General features: G+C 43.9%; 1 protein-coding gene across 14 annotated transcripts in view; it reads left to right on the top strand.

Annotated features, from left to right (window-relative positions):
* Positions 1-13410, top strand: part of MSH2 (mutS homolog 2) — a 136042-nt gene that overhangs the window by 24185 nt on the left and 98447 nt on the right. For 13 of the 14 annotated variants that reach the window (XM_055240848.2, XM_063618050.1, XM_055240846.2 and 10 more), the window contains one exon: positions 2936-3135. In XM_055240848.2, coding sequence (XP_055096823.2) covers positions 2936-3135 — 200 coding nt within the window. Of the gene's footprint in view, positions 1-2921; positions 3136-13410 lie in introns of all 14 variants that reach the window. The other variant, XM_063618054.1, reaches the window with a different exon arrangement.

Raw genomic sequence — 13410 nt, 5'->3', positions numbered from 1 at the left:
GGATTTCACAGCTGGGCCCCACTCCCAGGGATTTTGTATTACCTACCTCCAAGTGATTTTGATGCTGGTGATCCTTGGACCAGACTTGGTGAAGCCCAATGCTTAGCTAGGAAAGCCCCAAAAATTTGCTTTATTGGATTGTGTAATTTGACTACATCCATTGTTTCTTTTTTAAAATGTAGAGTTGTATGCCACAAAAATCTTTTCTGGAGCAGTAGGCATCCTAATTAATCTTGATGTTTGTTTTTAGCCCCATTGATGGGGCTATAAACGGCAGCAAATTGTTTTCCCACTAATTTGGCATTTTCCATAAAAAACATGTATCTGTTGTTAGCTGCCTAGACATTAGCTGGACGTGGTTTAGGTTACTTTTCTCTTAAAAACTGAATTTTAATTCAAGTTCCTTTAAGCCAGCAGTCTCAACCTGGGACAGTTTTTCCCTCCAGGGGACATTCAGCAGTGTCTAGAGACATTTTTGGTTGTCATGCTGAGGAAGAGAGTGTATAGTGAGTGGGTAGAATCCAGGGATGCTGTTAAGCATGGAACAGCCCCTTACAACAAAAAATTACATAGCCTAAAATGGCAGTGTTGCCAAGATTGAGAAATTATGCTTTAAATGTGTTTTTATATGTGGCCATTTTGTGTTTACTCTGGAGATAACATGTTTTTCCTCATGTAACATGCTTGATAAACATTTTGGTAACACAGGAATTGTAAATGCTGGTGTTGTCAGTAAATAGTTACGAAATTTAGGGCTGGGCACGGTGGCTCATGCCTGTAATCCCAGCACTTTGGGAGGCCCAGGCGGGCGGATCCCGAGGTCAGGAGATCGAGACCATCCTGGCTAACACGGTGAAACCCCGTCTCTACTAAAAATACAAAAAAATTAGCCGGGTGTGGTGGCAGGCACCTGTAGTCCCAGCTACTCAATTTAGAAAGCAGATTTGTTTCCTTTCTATACCTGTGTAATTTGAGGTTTAGTTTACTGTCACATCGTTTATAAACATAAGGAAGATGGTTGCTCATCTGATAGCATGCCGAACCTTACATCTGTAATGCCTATGGCCTCCAGAAAAGCTTCTCTAAAACTGTACTTAGAGCTGTGTAAAATATGTAGGAACATTTTCCCACCTTCGATTGTTTGTTTACCTTTCAGCTTCTATAATTTACCTTTCAGGTATTACTTTAGTAACATCTCCAACATTGTTTTTCAAACTGCAAGGTGTGACCCAGTAGTACAAAGAGCATTTCTGAAGAATTAAATACAATAGAAAATAGCAGAGTGGGCTCACGCCTGTAATCCCAGCACTTTGGGAGGCGAGGCTGGCAGGTCACGAGATCAGGAGATCGAGACCTTCCTGGCTCTAACATGGTGAAACCCCGTCTCTACTAATAATACAAAAAATTAGCGGGGTGTGGTGGCATGCGCCTCTAGTCCCAGCTACTCAGGAGGCTGAGGCACGAGAATCACTTGAACCCGGGAGCTGGAGGTTGCAGTGAGCCGAGATTGCACCACTGCACTCCAGCCTGGGTGACAGAGCAAGACTCTGTTTCAAAAAAAAAAAGAAAATAGAGTGTATCACAAATCAAGTAAGTATTGATTTGTGAAACCTATTTTAATCATAGATCTATGTATGTATGTGCTGTATTGTGATGTAAAGACATTTCTTGCTGTGGTTGCACTGAAAAAAATGAAAACTCACTGATTTCCAATAACTTACAGAAGCAATATGAACTACATATTCTATCGTTCTTGAAACAAGCTGAGATTTTATTGACTTTGGGAAGCAGTAAAATTATTTTAGTTTTTTAATTAACAGTTTTTGGCTTTGTACTGCCAAGAGATAATTTTAGAAAGCATTCTAAAAAGGTATAAGAGATACACTAAGTATTGGATTTGGCAACGTTCTTGAACTGTAATTCTGTTTCATTAAACATCACTATTTACATGTGCAACAGTGTCTGTAACAATGTCCCAGTAATGAAATTCTTTCTCCTATTTAAGGCATGTCTGTTTGATGAAAGTCAAACAAAATTGGGTATATGTCAGTGTCTTATGATACTGCTTTAATTAAACATTAATTTGACTCTTAGCTAATCAGGAAATGTTTGCCTCACAGTCTTACAGAGCTTCCCCCCTTCTAAAAAAGCTAACGTTTCAGAATAGATTCAGGATTCAAGCTTCTTTCTTTCTTTTTTTTTTTTTTTGTTTGAGGCGGAGTCTCGCTCTGTCGCCCAGGCTGGAGTACAGTGGCGCTATCGGCTCACTGCAACCTCTGCCTCCTGGATTCAGGCAATTCTTCTGCCTCAGCCTCCCGAGTAGCCGGGATTACAGGCGCGTGCCACCATGCCCAGCTAATTTTTTTGTATTTTTTGTATTTTTATATTTTTTGTATTTTTAGCATGGGGTTTCACCATGCTGGCCAGGCTGGTCTGAAACTCCTGACCTTAAGATCTGCCCACGTCGGCTTCCCAAAGTGCTGGGATTATAGGCATGAGCCACTGCACCTAGCCTAGATTCAAGCTGCTTTTTTTTCTTTTGAGACGGAGTCTTGCTCTTGTTGCCCAGGCTGGAGTGCAACGGCACGATCTCAGTGCACCACAACCTCTGCCTCCTGGGTTCAAGCGATTCTCCTGCCTCAGCGTCCCGAGTAGCTGGGATTACAGGCATGAGCCACCATGCCCGGCTAATTTTGTATTTTTTGTGCAGACGGGGTTTCTCCATGTTGGTCAGGCTAGTCTCGAACACCCGACCTCAGGTGATCTGCCTGCCTCGGCCTCTCAAAGTGCTGGGATTACAGGTGTGAGCCACCACGCCCAGCAGATGCAAGCTTCTTAAATGGAATTCTGAGCTCATTTAGTTGAGACTTACATGCTTAGTTGACAAATTTTAATTTTATACTATTTTAGATTAATTCAAGTTAATTTATTTCAGATTGAATTTAGTGGAAGCTTTTGTAGAAGATGCAGAATTGAGGCAGACTTTACAAGAAGATTTACTTCGTCGATTCCCAGATCTTAACCGACTTGCCAAGAAGTTTCAAAGACAAGCAGCAAACTTACAAGATTGTTACCGACTCTATCAGGGTATAAATCAACTGCCTAATGTTATACAGGCTCTGGAAAAACATGAAGGTAACAAATGATTTTGTTTTTTGTTTTCCTTCAACTCATTCAATATATACTTGGCAATGTGCTGTCCTCATAAAGTTGGTGGTGGTGACTCACTGTTAGGACACATTCAGATTTTTTTCTTTTTCTTTTTTTTTTTTGAGAAAGAGTCTCACTCTGTTGCCAAGGCTAGAGTGCAGTGGCACAATCTCGGCTCACTGCAACCTCTGCCTCCCGGGTTCAAGCAATTCTCCTGCCTCAGCTTCCTGAGTGGCTGGGATTACAGGCATGTGTCACCATGCCCGGCTAATTTTTGTACTTTCAGTTTTACCATGTTGGCCAGGTTGGTCTGGAACTCCCAATCTCAGGTGATCCGCCTGCCTCGGCCTCCCAAAGTGCTGGGAGTACAGGTGTGAGCCACAGAGCCCGGCCATGTTCAGACTTCTAATAACAGGTTTGTATTGACTCTTAGCTTCATGGCAGAAGCCAAGAGACATGAGACAGCTTAGAAATTTTTGCCTTTTGGAAATGAATGTTAGAGTTACTGATTTGTGATTATGGCCTATTGCACTGACAGAGGCAGTGAAAAGGGGTTTGATTGCCAAAGAAGACTCACACAGGGCCTAGAATGGCGATGGTTATGCATCTACAGTTTATTACAGGAGAAGGATACAATCCAGTAGCAGGATTATAGTAAGGATATGCATCACAGTCAAAGGCTGTCATAGCAAGTCATCCAGAGAGTTCCAGTGCAAGTTCCAGTTGTCCTTTGTTGTGTAAAGTCTGTGGTAGGGTGCATTTTCTCTCTCAGACAGGATGTGTGCACAGGACACCTTGGAACCTTGGAGCCCAAAATAGAGTCTTCACTGGGCTTTTTAATATTTTTCTTGTCAAGTGGACATGTTCCTGTTCTCTAGCCTCTTCAGTGGAAGTCAGAGGAAGAGCCTTATTGAGACCAAGTGCAACTCATCAGTCACATTAAACAATGCTGATAATAAACCACCTAAATATCCCCCGACCCACAAATACAAAACAACACCATTCAATCAATATTTTTCATGCCTTGATCAGGGGTCATTGCCATGCAGGAACTTTAACAAAACAGTACAGGCTAATAATAGAATTGTTGGAATTAACTCACATAGGACACCTGTGAGAGAGAGTTAAGATAGAGGGTCTTGGTGGTCTCTAACAGTTGAATTCAAAGTGAAGTTACCAGAGTAAAGTGAGCAAAGACACATACTAATACAATATTATTGGTAGATAAAATCACCTTGCTCTAATAAGCATAGTTTTAAACTTTAACCATGTTTCTCCGGTAATTTTAGTAATTATATTGTTATGTCTAATACATAAAGCATTTTTTACTTTTTAAAAAAATTTTTAGGCAATGTGGGGTCCAAAGTAATTAAAAAAATTTTTTTTTAACATAAAGCATCTTAAAATTTTACTTAATCATGATCGCCTAGAACTATTAAAACATACCTTTTGATATTATGGGGAAGCTTTGTTGTTCCTTTGTAGACAGACTTAAAGAAGTACAACTTTATGATGACACGATATAAAATAAGTATAGATTTCAATTTTATAGAAACCTTTTCCTTTATCTAGTGCAAGAGGTAGCTAAGTGCTTATTTTCTCAAAGTACCTGTGTTATAAAAAGTATTCCTAGTGTAGTCAAAGCTTCTCTTTAGACTGATAAAACTTAGAGCACCTGCATTTACTTCCACCAAAGCAGAATTAAAGAAAATGAGACTTGGCCGGGCATGCTTGTAATCCCAGCACTTTGGGAGGCCGAGGCAGGCGGATCATGAGGTTAGGAGATCAAGACCATACTGGCTAACACAGTGAAACCCTGTCTCTACTAAAAATACAAAAACTTAGCTGACGTGGTGGCTCGTGCCTGTAGTCCCAGCTTCTCAGGTGGCTGAGGCAGGAGAATCACTTGAACCCAGGAGGTGGAGGTTGCAGTGAGCTGAGATCACACAACTGCGCTCCAGCTTGGGCAACAACAACAACAAAAAATAAGTCTTTACTGGCTGGGCACGGTGGCTCACGCCTGTAATCCCAGCACTTTGGGAGGCCGAGACGGGCAGATCACCTGAGGTCGGGCATTCGAGACCAGCCTGACCAATATGGAGAAACCCTATTTGTACTAAAAATACAAAATTAGTGGGGCGTGGTGGCATGTACCTGTAATCCCACTTATTCGGGAGGCTGAGGCAGGAGAATTGCCTGAACCCGGGAGACGGAGGTTGCATTGAGCAGAGTTTGTGCCGTTGCGCTCCAGCCTGGACAGCAAGAGCGAAACTCCGTTTCAAAAAAAAAAAAAGAAAATGAGTCTTTATACTTTGCTGTTTTCATATTCTTTTAGTGTGGTGTAGGCAGCCATGTATCCCCCTTGTGCCTCTATTTCTCCATTCTGTGAATGAGTGTCTTCCACTGCTGTGCTTTTCTGATTCCATAACCTCTTGTTTTATTCCAGTAGGACCAGGTAGAAACAGAAGGTGATTGACCAGTGTTAGGGATGGAATCAGGGTACAATTATGGAGATAGGCTCTCTAAACAATTCACTCTCACCATTTAAATCAACTGTTTGATCATTTTTTTTTCTCATATATCTTTACCATCACATAGTAAATAATATCCTTTTTATTTTATTTTTTTTTTTTTATGGTTCATCAGGCATTTTTTTAATTAATTTTTTTTGCACACAAAAACAATAAACATTTTCTAAAAATACATACAAACAAAAAGATGCGTATCAAACATATTAGGAAGGTTGCACATGGGAAGTCGGGAAATAGAAATGGGGGGTGGGAGTTAAAATAAATGAGAGAGGGGCCGGGCGCGGTGGCTCACGCTTGTAATCCCAGCACTTTGGGAGGCCGAGGCGGGTGGATCACGAGGTCAGGAGATCGAGACCACGGTGAAACCCCGTCTCTACTAAAAAATACAAAAAAATTAGCCGGGCGCGGTGGCGGGCGCCTGTAGTCCCAGCTACTCGGAGGCTGAGGCAGGAGAATGGCGTGAACCCGGGAGGCGGAGCTTGCAGTGAGCCGAGATTGCGCCACTGCACTCCAGCCCGGGCGACAGAGCGAGACTCTGTCTCAAAAAAAAAAAAAAAAAAATAAAATAAAATAAAATAAAATAAATGAGAGAGGGACTTTATATGGATCAGTGATAATAACTCAATCCTCTATTTGACAAAGAAGAGGGAGAAGGAAGAGGAAGAAAAAGAATGGGATAAAGGATCAGAAAGGGAGGAAAATAGAAAAAATTAAGAGTATGACTCCAGGGTAGACCTGTTTTGTTGTCACTGAGTTGGTTGGTTGGTTTATCTGTTGTATTTTTCATGTTTCGCCAAGTTGGCCAGACTGGTCTCGAACTCCTAGCCCGAAGTGATCAACCCGCCTCGCCCCCCAGAGTGCCGGGACCACAGGCGTGAGCCACCACCTCCAGCCCCCACATTGCTTCTGGCCTCCGTGGTAGACCTCCCAGACGGGGCGGCCAGGCAGAGACGCTCCTCACTTCTTCCCAGATGATAGGTGGCCGGGCAGAGGCGCTCCTCACTTCCCAGACGATGGGTGGTCGGGCAGAGGCGCTCCTCACTTCCCAGACGGTGGGAGGCCGGGCAGAGGCGCTCCTCACTTCCCAGACGGGGCGGCCGGGCAGAGGCGCTCCACACTTCCCAGACGGGGCGGCCGGGCAGAGGCGCTCCTCACTTCCCAGACGATGGGTGGCCGGGCAGAGGCGCTCCTCACTTCCCAGACGATGGGTGGCCGGGCAGAGGCGCTCCTCACTTCCCAGACGGGGCGGCCGGGCAGAGGCGCTCCTCACTTCCCAGACGATGGGTGGCCGGGCAGAGACGCTCCCCACCTCCCAGACGGGGCGGCGGCCGGGCAGGGGCTGCAATCCCAGCACCCTGGTAGGCCAAGGCAGGTGGCTGGGAGGCTGAGGCTGCCGCGAGGCCAGACCACGCCACCGCACTCCAGCCCGGGTAACACCGAGCACCGGGTGAGCGAGACTCCGTCTGCAGTCCCAGTACCTCGGGAGGCTGAGGCGGGCAGAGCACTCGGCGTCAGTAGCTGGCGACCAGCGTGGCCAAGATGGCGAACGCGTGCCTGCAGCCAAAGGAGAAAAAGCAGGCAGCGGTGGCGCGCGCTGGCAGTCCCAGGCAGTCCGCGGCGCGGGCAGCAGGGAGCCGAGTAGATTGCAGCCTGGGCCACAGAAGGAAAGAAAGAAAGAAAGGAGGGAGGGAAGGAAGGAAGGAAGGAAGGCCCTTTTTATTTTCAAGAGGGAGTATTGGCGTTAAGTTAGGAACTCTCTTAATTTTTTTCCCCCATCATCCCACCCGCACTTCTTACTCCTTACTTTCTACTTGCTTTTATTCTTTACTGGCTCTTTACCACTGCATATTTTTAGGTGCATACATCTATTTTTAAAAAAAGCACCCTTGTTCCTGGGTCCTCTTCCAGTACCATCTATTAATATATCTCTCTCGCTCTTTCCATTCCCAAATGGGTTTCTGAAAGCCTGCACTTCCCATCTTCCATTCATTCATCTGGTTTGCAGCCCTGACCACAGTAGTGAGGTGACCTTTATTTTTTGCTAAATCCAGTGAATGCGGTATAGTCCCCCCGCTTTTTTCTTTCTTTCTTTTTTTTTGTTTTTTTGAGACAGAGTTTTGCTCTTGTTGCCCAGGCTGGAGTGCAATGGTGTGATCTCGGCTCACCGCAACCTATGCCTCCCAGGTTCAAGCGATTCTCCTGCCTCAGCCTCCCAAGTAGCTGGATTACAGGCACCTGGCACCACGCCTCGCTAATTTTGTATTTTTAGTAGAGATGGGTTTTCTCCATGTTGGTCAGGCTGGTCTCGAACTCCCGACCTGAGGTGATCCACACACCTCTGCCTCCCAAAGTGCTGGGATTACAGGTGTGAGCCACCACACCCAGCCTCGGTATAGTCTTTAACGAAAGTTCACTGATCTTGACAATTTTGATCTTGAAACTCTTTTTTTTTTTTTTTTTGAGATAGAGTCTCGCTCTGTCACCCAGGGTGGAGTGCAGTGGCACAATCTCGGCTCACTGCCACCTCCACCTCCCAGGTTCAAGCGATTCTCCTGCCTCAACCTCCCGAGTAGCTAGGATTACAGGTGCCCACCACCATGCCTGGCTAATTTTTTGTATTTTTTAGTAGAGACAGGGTTTCACTATGTTGGCCAGGCTGGTCTTGAGCTCCTGACTTCGTGGTCCACCTGCCTCGGACCTCCCAAAGTGCTAAGATTACAGACGTGAGCCACCATGCCCAGCCTTGAAACTCTCCTAAGGTTATGTTAAACATTTTTGTATTCTTGGTTTTCTTTTTGTTCCATGGGTTATTTCTCTTTATCCTTGTTTTTAGCTTTCTTAAGTGTTCCGTTACCTTATCAAGTTCTATTTTTGGCTCCCATTTCACTTAATAACAGGAAAAGCTGGGATTTTTTTTTTTTCTTTTGTGGAGACAGTCTTACTTTGTTGCCCAGGCTGGAGTGCAGTGGTGTGATCTCAGCTCACTCCAACCTCCGCCTTCTGGGTTCAAGCGATTCTTGTGCCTCAGCCTCCCGTGTAGCTGGGATTGCAGGCGTGTGCCACCACGCCTGGCTAATTTTTGTATTTTTAGTAGAGATGGGGGTTTCACCACGTTGGCCAGGCTGGTCTTGAACTCTTGACTTCCAAGTGATCTGCCTGCCTGGGCCTCCCAAAGTGCTGGGATTACTGATTTGAGCCATTGTGCCCGGCTAAGCTGGGATTCTTTGAATGAGTTCTTAGAGGCTTCCTGAAACTTTGTGCAACATTTTGTGTATGTGTATATTTTCTGGGGAAAGGATTTGTAACTTTCTATTTTTTGAGATGGAGTCTCACTCTGGCTCAGGGTGGAGTGCAGTGGTGTGATCTCGGCTCACTGCAACTTCTGCCTCCTGGTTCAAGTGATTATCTTGCCTCAGGCTCCCAAGTACCTGGAATTAACAGGCATGTGCCACCACGCCTGGCTAATTTTTGTATTTTTAGTAGAGACGGGGTTTCATTATGTTGGCCAGGCGGGGAATTTGTAACTTTCATCAGATATCCCAAGGGATATATATCTTTCCTGGTAGAGAGGGAAGAAACAAAAAACGTATGTAAATACCCTCCTCTCGCCCTAGAAGGTAAGACGTACTGCTCTACACATTCCTTGGGTGATCTTTCTCACTCCCTGGGATAATTAAGGAAGTCAGGGATTGGGGTTGAGGGTAACTTGGCTTCCTTCCCCAACCTCCCTGTATAGGCACAGTCTAATAAACTTGATGACAGTTTGCAACAAGTCAACAATTTCCTACTTTTCTGGTGTTAGATTTAAATTATATAGACCTGTGAGTGATCATAATGTTATCTAAGTCAGATGCTTCACATTATAGGTCTTGCAGCTAATGGCCAGTTCAGGTATTTGAAGTGGCTTAGCCTGGAAAATGTTACAGGGGAAAATCTGTTTTCCGTGTGTTATGCTCAGAGCTGTGTTCTTTTCTTTTACACAAAATGTTTGAAATTTGTTGAATTTTAGGTGTACCCTGGTCATTGGGAACTCCCTAAAGGATCTCTGTGAGGTTTTTTTTTTTTTTTTTTTTTTTTGAGACGGAGTCTCGCTCTGTCGCCCAGGCTGGAGTGCAGTGGCACAATCTCGGCTCACTGCAAGCTCTGCTTCCCGGGTTCACGCCATTCTCCTGCCTCAGCCTCTCCGAGTAGCTGGGACTACAGGCGCCCGCCACCGCGCCCGGCTAATTTTTTTGTATTTTTTAGTAGAGACGGGGTTTCACCGTGGTCTCGATCTCCTGACCTCGTGATCCGCCCGCCTCGGCCTCCCAAAGTGCTGGGATTACAAGCGTGAGCCACCGCGCCCGGCCAAGGTTTTTTTTTTTAAAAAAAACAAAAAACAAAAAAAAAGTAGCATTTTGCAGAACTCAGTATAGCTCTTTAGCATACTGACTGCAAGGAGAAACTAAAAAGTGAGACTAATTTTACAAATTAGTCTCCCTAGTTTCTTTACAAGAAAATAGACCAAAGGTACTATGTTTAAAAGCAAAATCATGGCTTAAAAGTTTTTCTTTTTCTTAATATATTAATATATTGCTATAAATTGAGTATGCTGTCTTGCTATCTTGTGATTATTTTTGGTTTTTGATTAACTCTAAGCTTAATGTTATTCCTGAAAAATAAATAAATAAATAAATAAATAAATAAAGTGAATTCAGAGAGACAGTAGAGGACAGCAGCCGTTTAGAAAGTAGATTCACATTGAGTGATTACGGCTTTTTTAAATCTTTCTCCACTAAGAGTTAGCTAATTTCCGAAAAGGTATACTTGGCCTCCCATATTCCTTATGTCTCTGAAAACTGAAAAAGCTGGGGCAAAACTTAAAATGACAATATTCTACGGTTAGGACAAATTTCTGATAGTGCTTAAAACAATTTGCCCAGGTATCTTTATTTTTTTTTTTGAGACAGGGTTTCACTCTGTCACCCAGGCTGGAGTGCTGGAGCCTTGACCTCCTGGGCTCAGCTCAAGTGATCCTCTCACCTCTGTCTCCCAAATAGCTGGGACTACAGGCATGCACCATCATGCCCAACTAACTTTTTAAAATTTTTTATAGAGATAGGGGTTTCATCATGTTGCCAGGCTGGTCTCGAACTCCTGGACTCAAGCAATCTGCCCACCTCGTCCTCCTGAAGTACAAGGTTATAGGCATGAGCCACTGCTCCCAGCCTCAGATTTTTTTATTGATGAATTTTATTATAACAGCTACAATACTGAGATGCGTAACCCTTCCCTTTCCTGATACCCAGTTATCATCTGTTTCTGTTTAATACACTCCTTAAGTACCTCACATTGGCTATTCCGCCCCCCATGGTCTATGCATCTTCTTCATTGAACTGGTAGTAGTCTTTGTTAGCTCATCTGATCATGTCATCAATTCAGAACACATTACCTCTTCAGTTCAGAACACATTAATTGCTTCCCATAATCTTCAGGACATGGCCCCATTTCTTCACGTGGCTTGGCCATTGCTTCCCTGTTCAGCTTCCCCCACACTCCCTCACCTACACCTTCTGTCTCAGTATAGCACTGCTAGTCTCCAGACATGCCATGCCTTTTGTGCTTTTATGCATGTTTTCCTGTCTTTAATGTCCTTGTCCATGTGATGAACCCCTACTCATTTTTCCAAGATTGAACTCAAATGTCACCTTTTCTGTGAGTTTCTCTGTTCTTCTCATGCAGAGTAGAAGTGTTTATCTCCATTGCCCTTGAACCTAAATAACACAGTACATTAGTATAATAATCACATTTTTTACCTGATTGTGTGGTTTCCTTCTAAATGGAGAATAAGAATATAAAAGTGATTTATTTGACATTTCTGGAAAGGGAGATGATAAAAAGAATCTGCATTACTTATTTAGCCTTTTTAAAAAACCCTTAGCCTATGAAGGCTACTATTTAAGGTTTGGTTGGATTGTGTATGTTGGAAATATGTTCTTTAAATCTCATCTTCATCAGTTTATAAAAGCAATATAAGTTCTTTGTAGATCATTATCATGCCATCCAGATGTAGTCATTATTGTTTTGATATAGGTTGTTTCAGTCTTTAAACCAAATCATACACAGTCAGTTCCGCTGTAACACTTGTTTTGAAAACAGATTTGTTCCAGTGTGGGTGGTATATTAGGGAACGATTTGAGCATAATGTAAATTTTCAGTTTGCTTATGCACAAATCCCTAGGAAACACTAGGTGAATGCAAAAAATGCATCCAACTGAACTGAGCAGTGTAGACATATACAAAAGATACACATACACATGCTCTTCAAATACCTACCTTATTTTCCTCTATGTGTTATGAACCATACCCATTCACATCTGGTGTTACAACTTTGCCACCCATTTCAGACAGTATTCCTTTGACCATTTTGCAGTAACTCAGAAGCTGCAGCCCTTTAGAAGTCTACTCCACTGTGGCTCACGCCTGTAATCCCAGCACTTTGGGAGGTCGAGGCAGGCGGATCACGAGGTCAGGAGATCAAGACCTTCCTGGCTAACACGGTGAAAACCCGTCTCTACTAAAAAAATAGAAAAAACTAGCCGGGCGTGGTGGTGGGTACTTGTGGTCCCAGCTACTCGGGAGGCCGAGGCAGGAGAATGGCGTGAACCCGGAAGGCGAAGCTTGCAGTGAGCCAAGATTGCGCCACTGCGCTCTAGCCTGGGCGACAGAGCGAGACTCCCTCTCAAAAAAAAAGGCCACTCCACAAGCAAACCGCAGATGTTTTGCAAGGTGACTTATTTATTGTAATAGTTATGTATTTCTTAACCATTTCACATGTATAAAACTGTGCTACTACTTTTATGAGGTTCCTGTCTTTATTTTTTTTAACGTGTCACTGATGAAGGTTCTGAGAGTTGTGGCTTGAACTCGTTTTCTCATAAGCGCTGCTTTTTATTGTTTTTTTGAAATGGTCTCGCTGTGTTCCCCAGGCTAGAGTGCAGTGATGTGGTCTCAGCCCTGCAGCCTTGGCCTCCCAGCTTAAGCTATCCTCCCACCTCAGCCTCCCAAGTAGCTTGGACTGCAGGCATGATCCTTCGCCCACCTAATTTTTATACTTTTGTAGAGACAGTTTTTCCACGTTGCCAGGCTGCTTTGGAACTCCTTAGCTCAAGCAATCAGCCCGTCTTCACCCGCCAAAGTGCTGGGATTACAGGCGTGCCCCACCACACCTGGACAGCTCTGGTTTATACTGCATAGTGTTCTGATTTTTAGGAATACATACGTTGCATTATATAGCAGAACTGGCTGTATGCAAAAGTCTAATAGAAAATATTGATAGGATAATAATGTATATAGTACTAATTGTCAGTTGCCGTAATTTAACTAATATGGTTTGACTTTTTACTTTCTTTTTTTGAGATGGGGCCTTGCTATATTACCTAGGCTGGTCATGAACTCCTGGGCTCAAGCAATACTCTTGCCTCAACCTCCTGAGGATGTTTGACATTTTTTGACTTTTTTTTTTTTTTTTTTAAACAGAATCTTGCTCTGTCTCCCAGGCTGGAGTGCAGTGGCATGATCTTGGCTCACTGCAACCTCCACCTCCCAGGTTCAAGGGTTCAAGCACTTCTCCTGCCTCAGCCTCCTGAGTAGCTAGGATTACAGGTGTGCGCCACCACGCACAGCTGATTTTTGTATTTTTACTAGAGATGGGGTTTCACCATGTTGGTCAGGCTGGTCTTGAACTCCT

The sequence above is a fragment of the Symphalangus syndactylus genome, chromosome 14, assembly GCF_028878055.3.
Source record: "Symphalangus syndactylus isolate Jambi chromosome 14, NHGRI_mSymSyn1-v2.1_pri, whole genome shotgun sequence".
Lineage (NCBI taxonomy): Eukaryota > Metazoa > Chordata > Mammalia > Primates > Hylobatidae > Symphalangus > Symphalangus syndactylus.
Note: the sequence above shows the minus strand (reverse complement) of the source record. Positions and strands in the feature narration are given on the sequence as shown.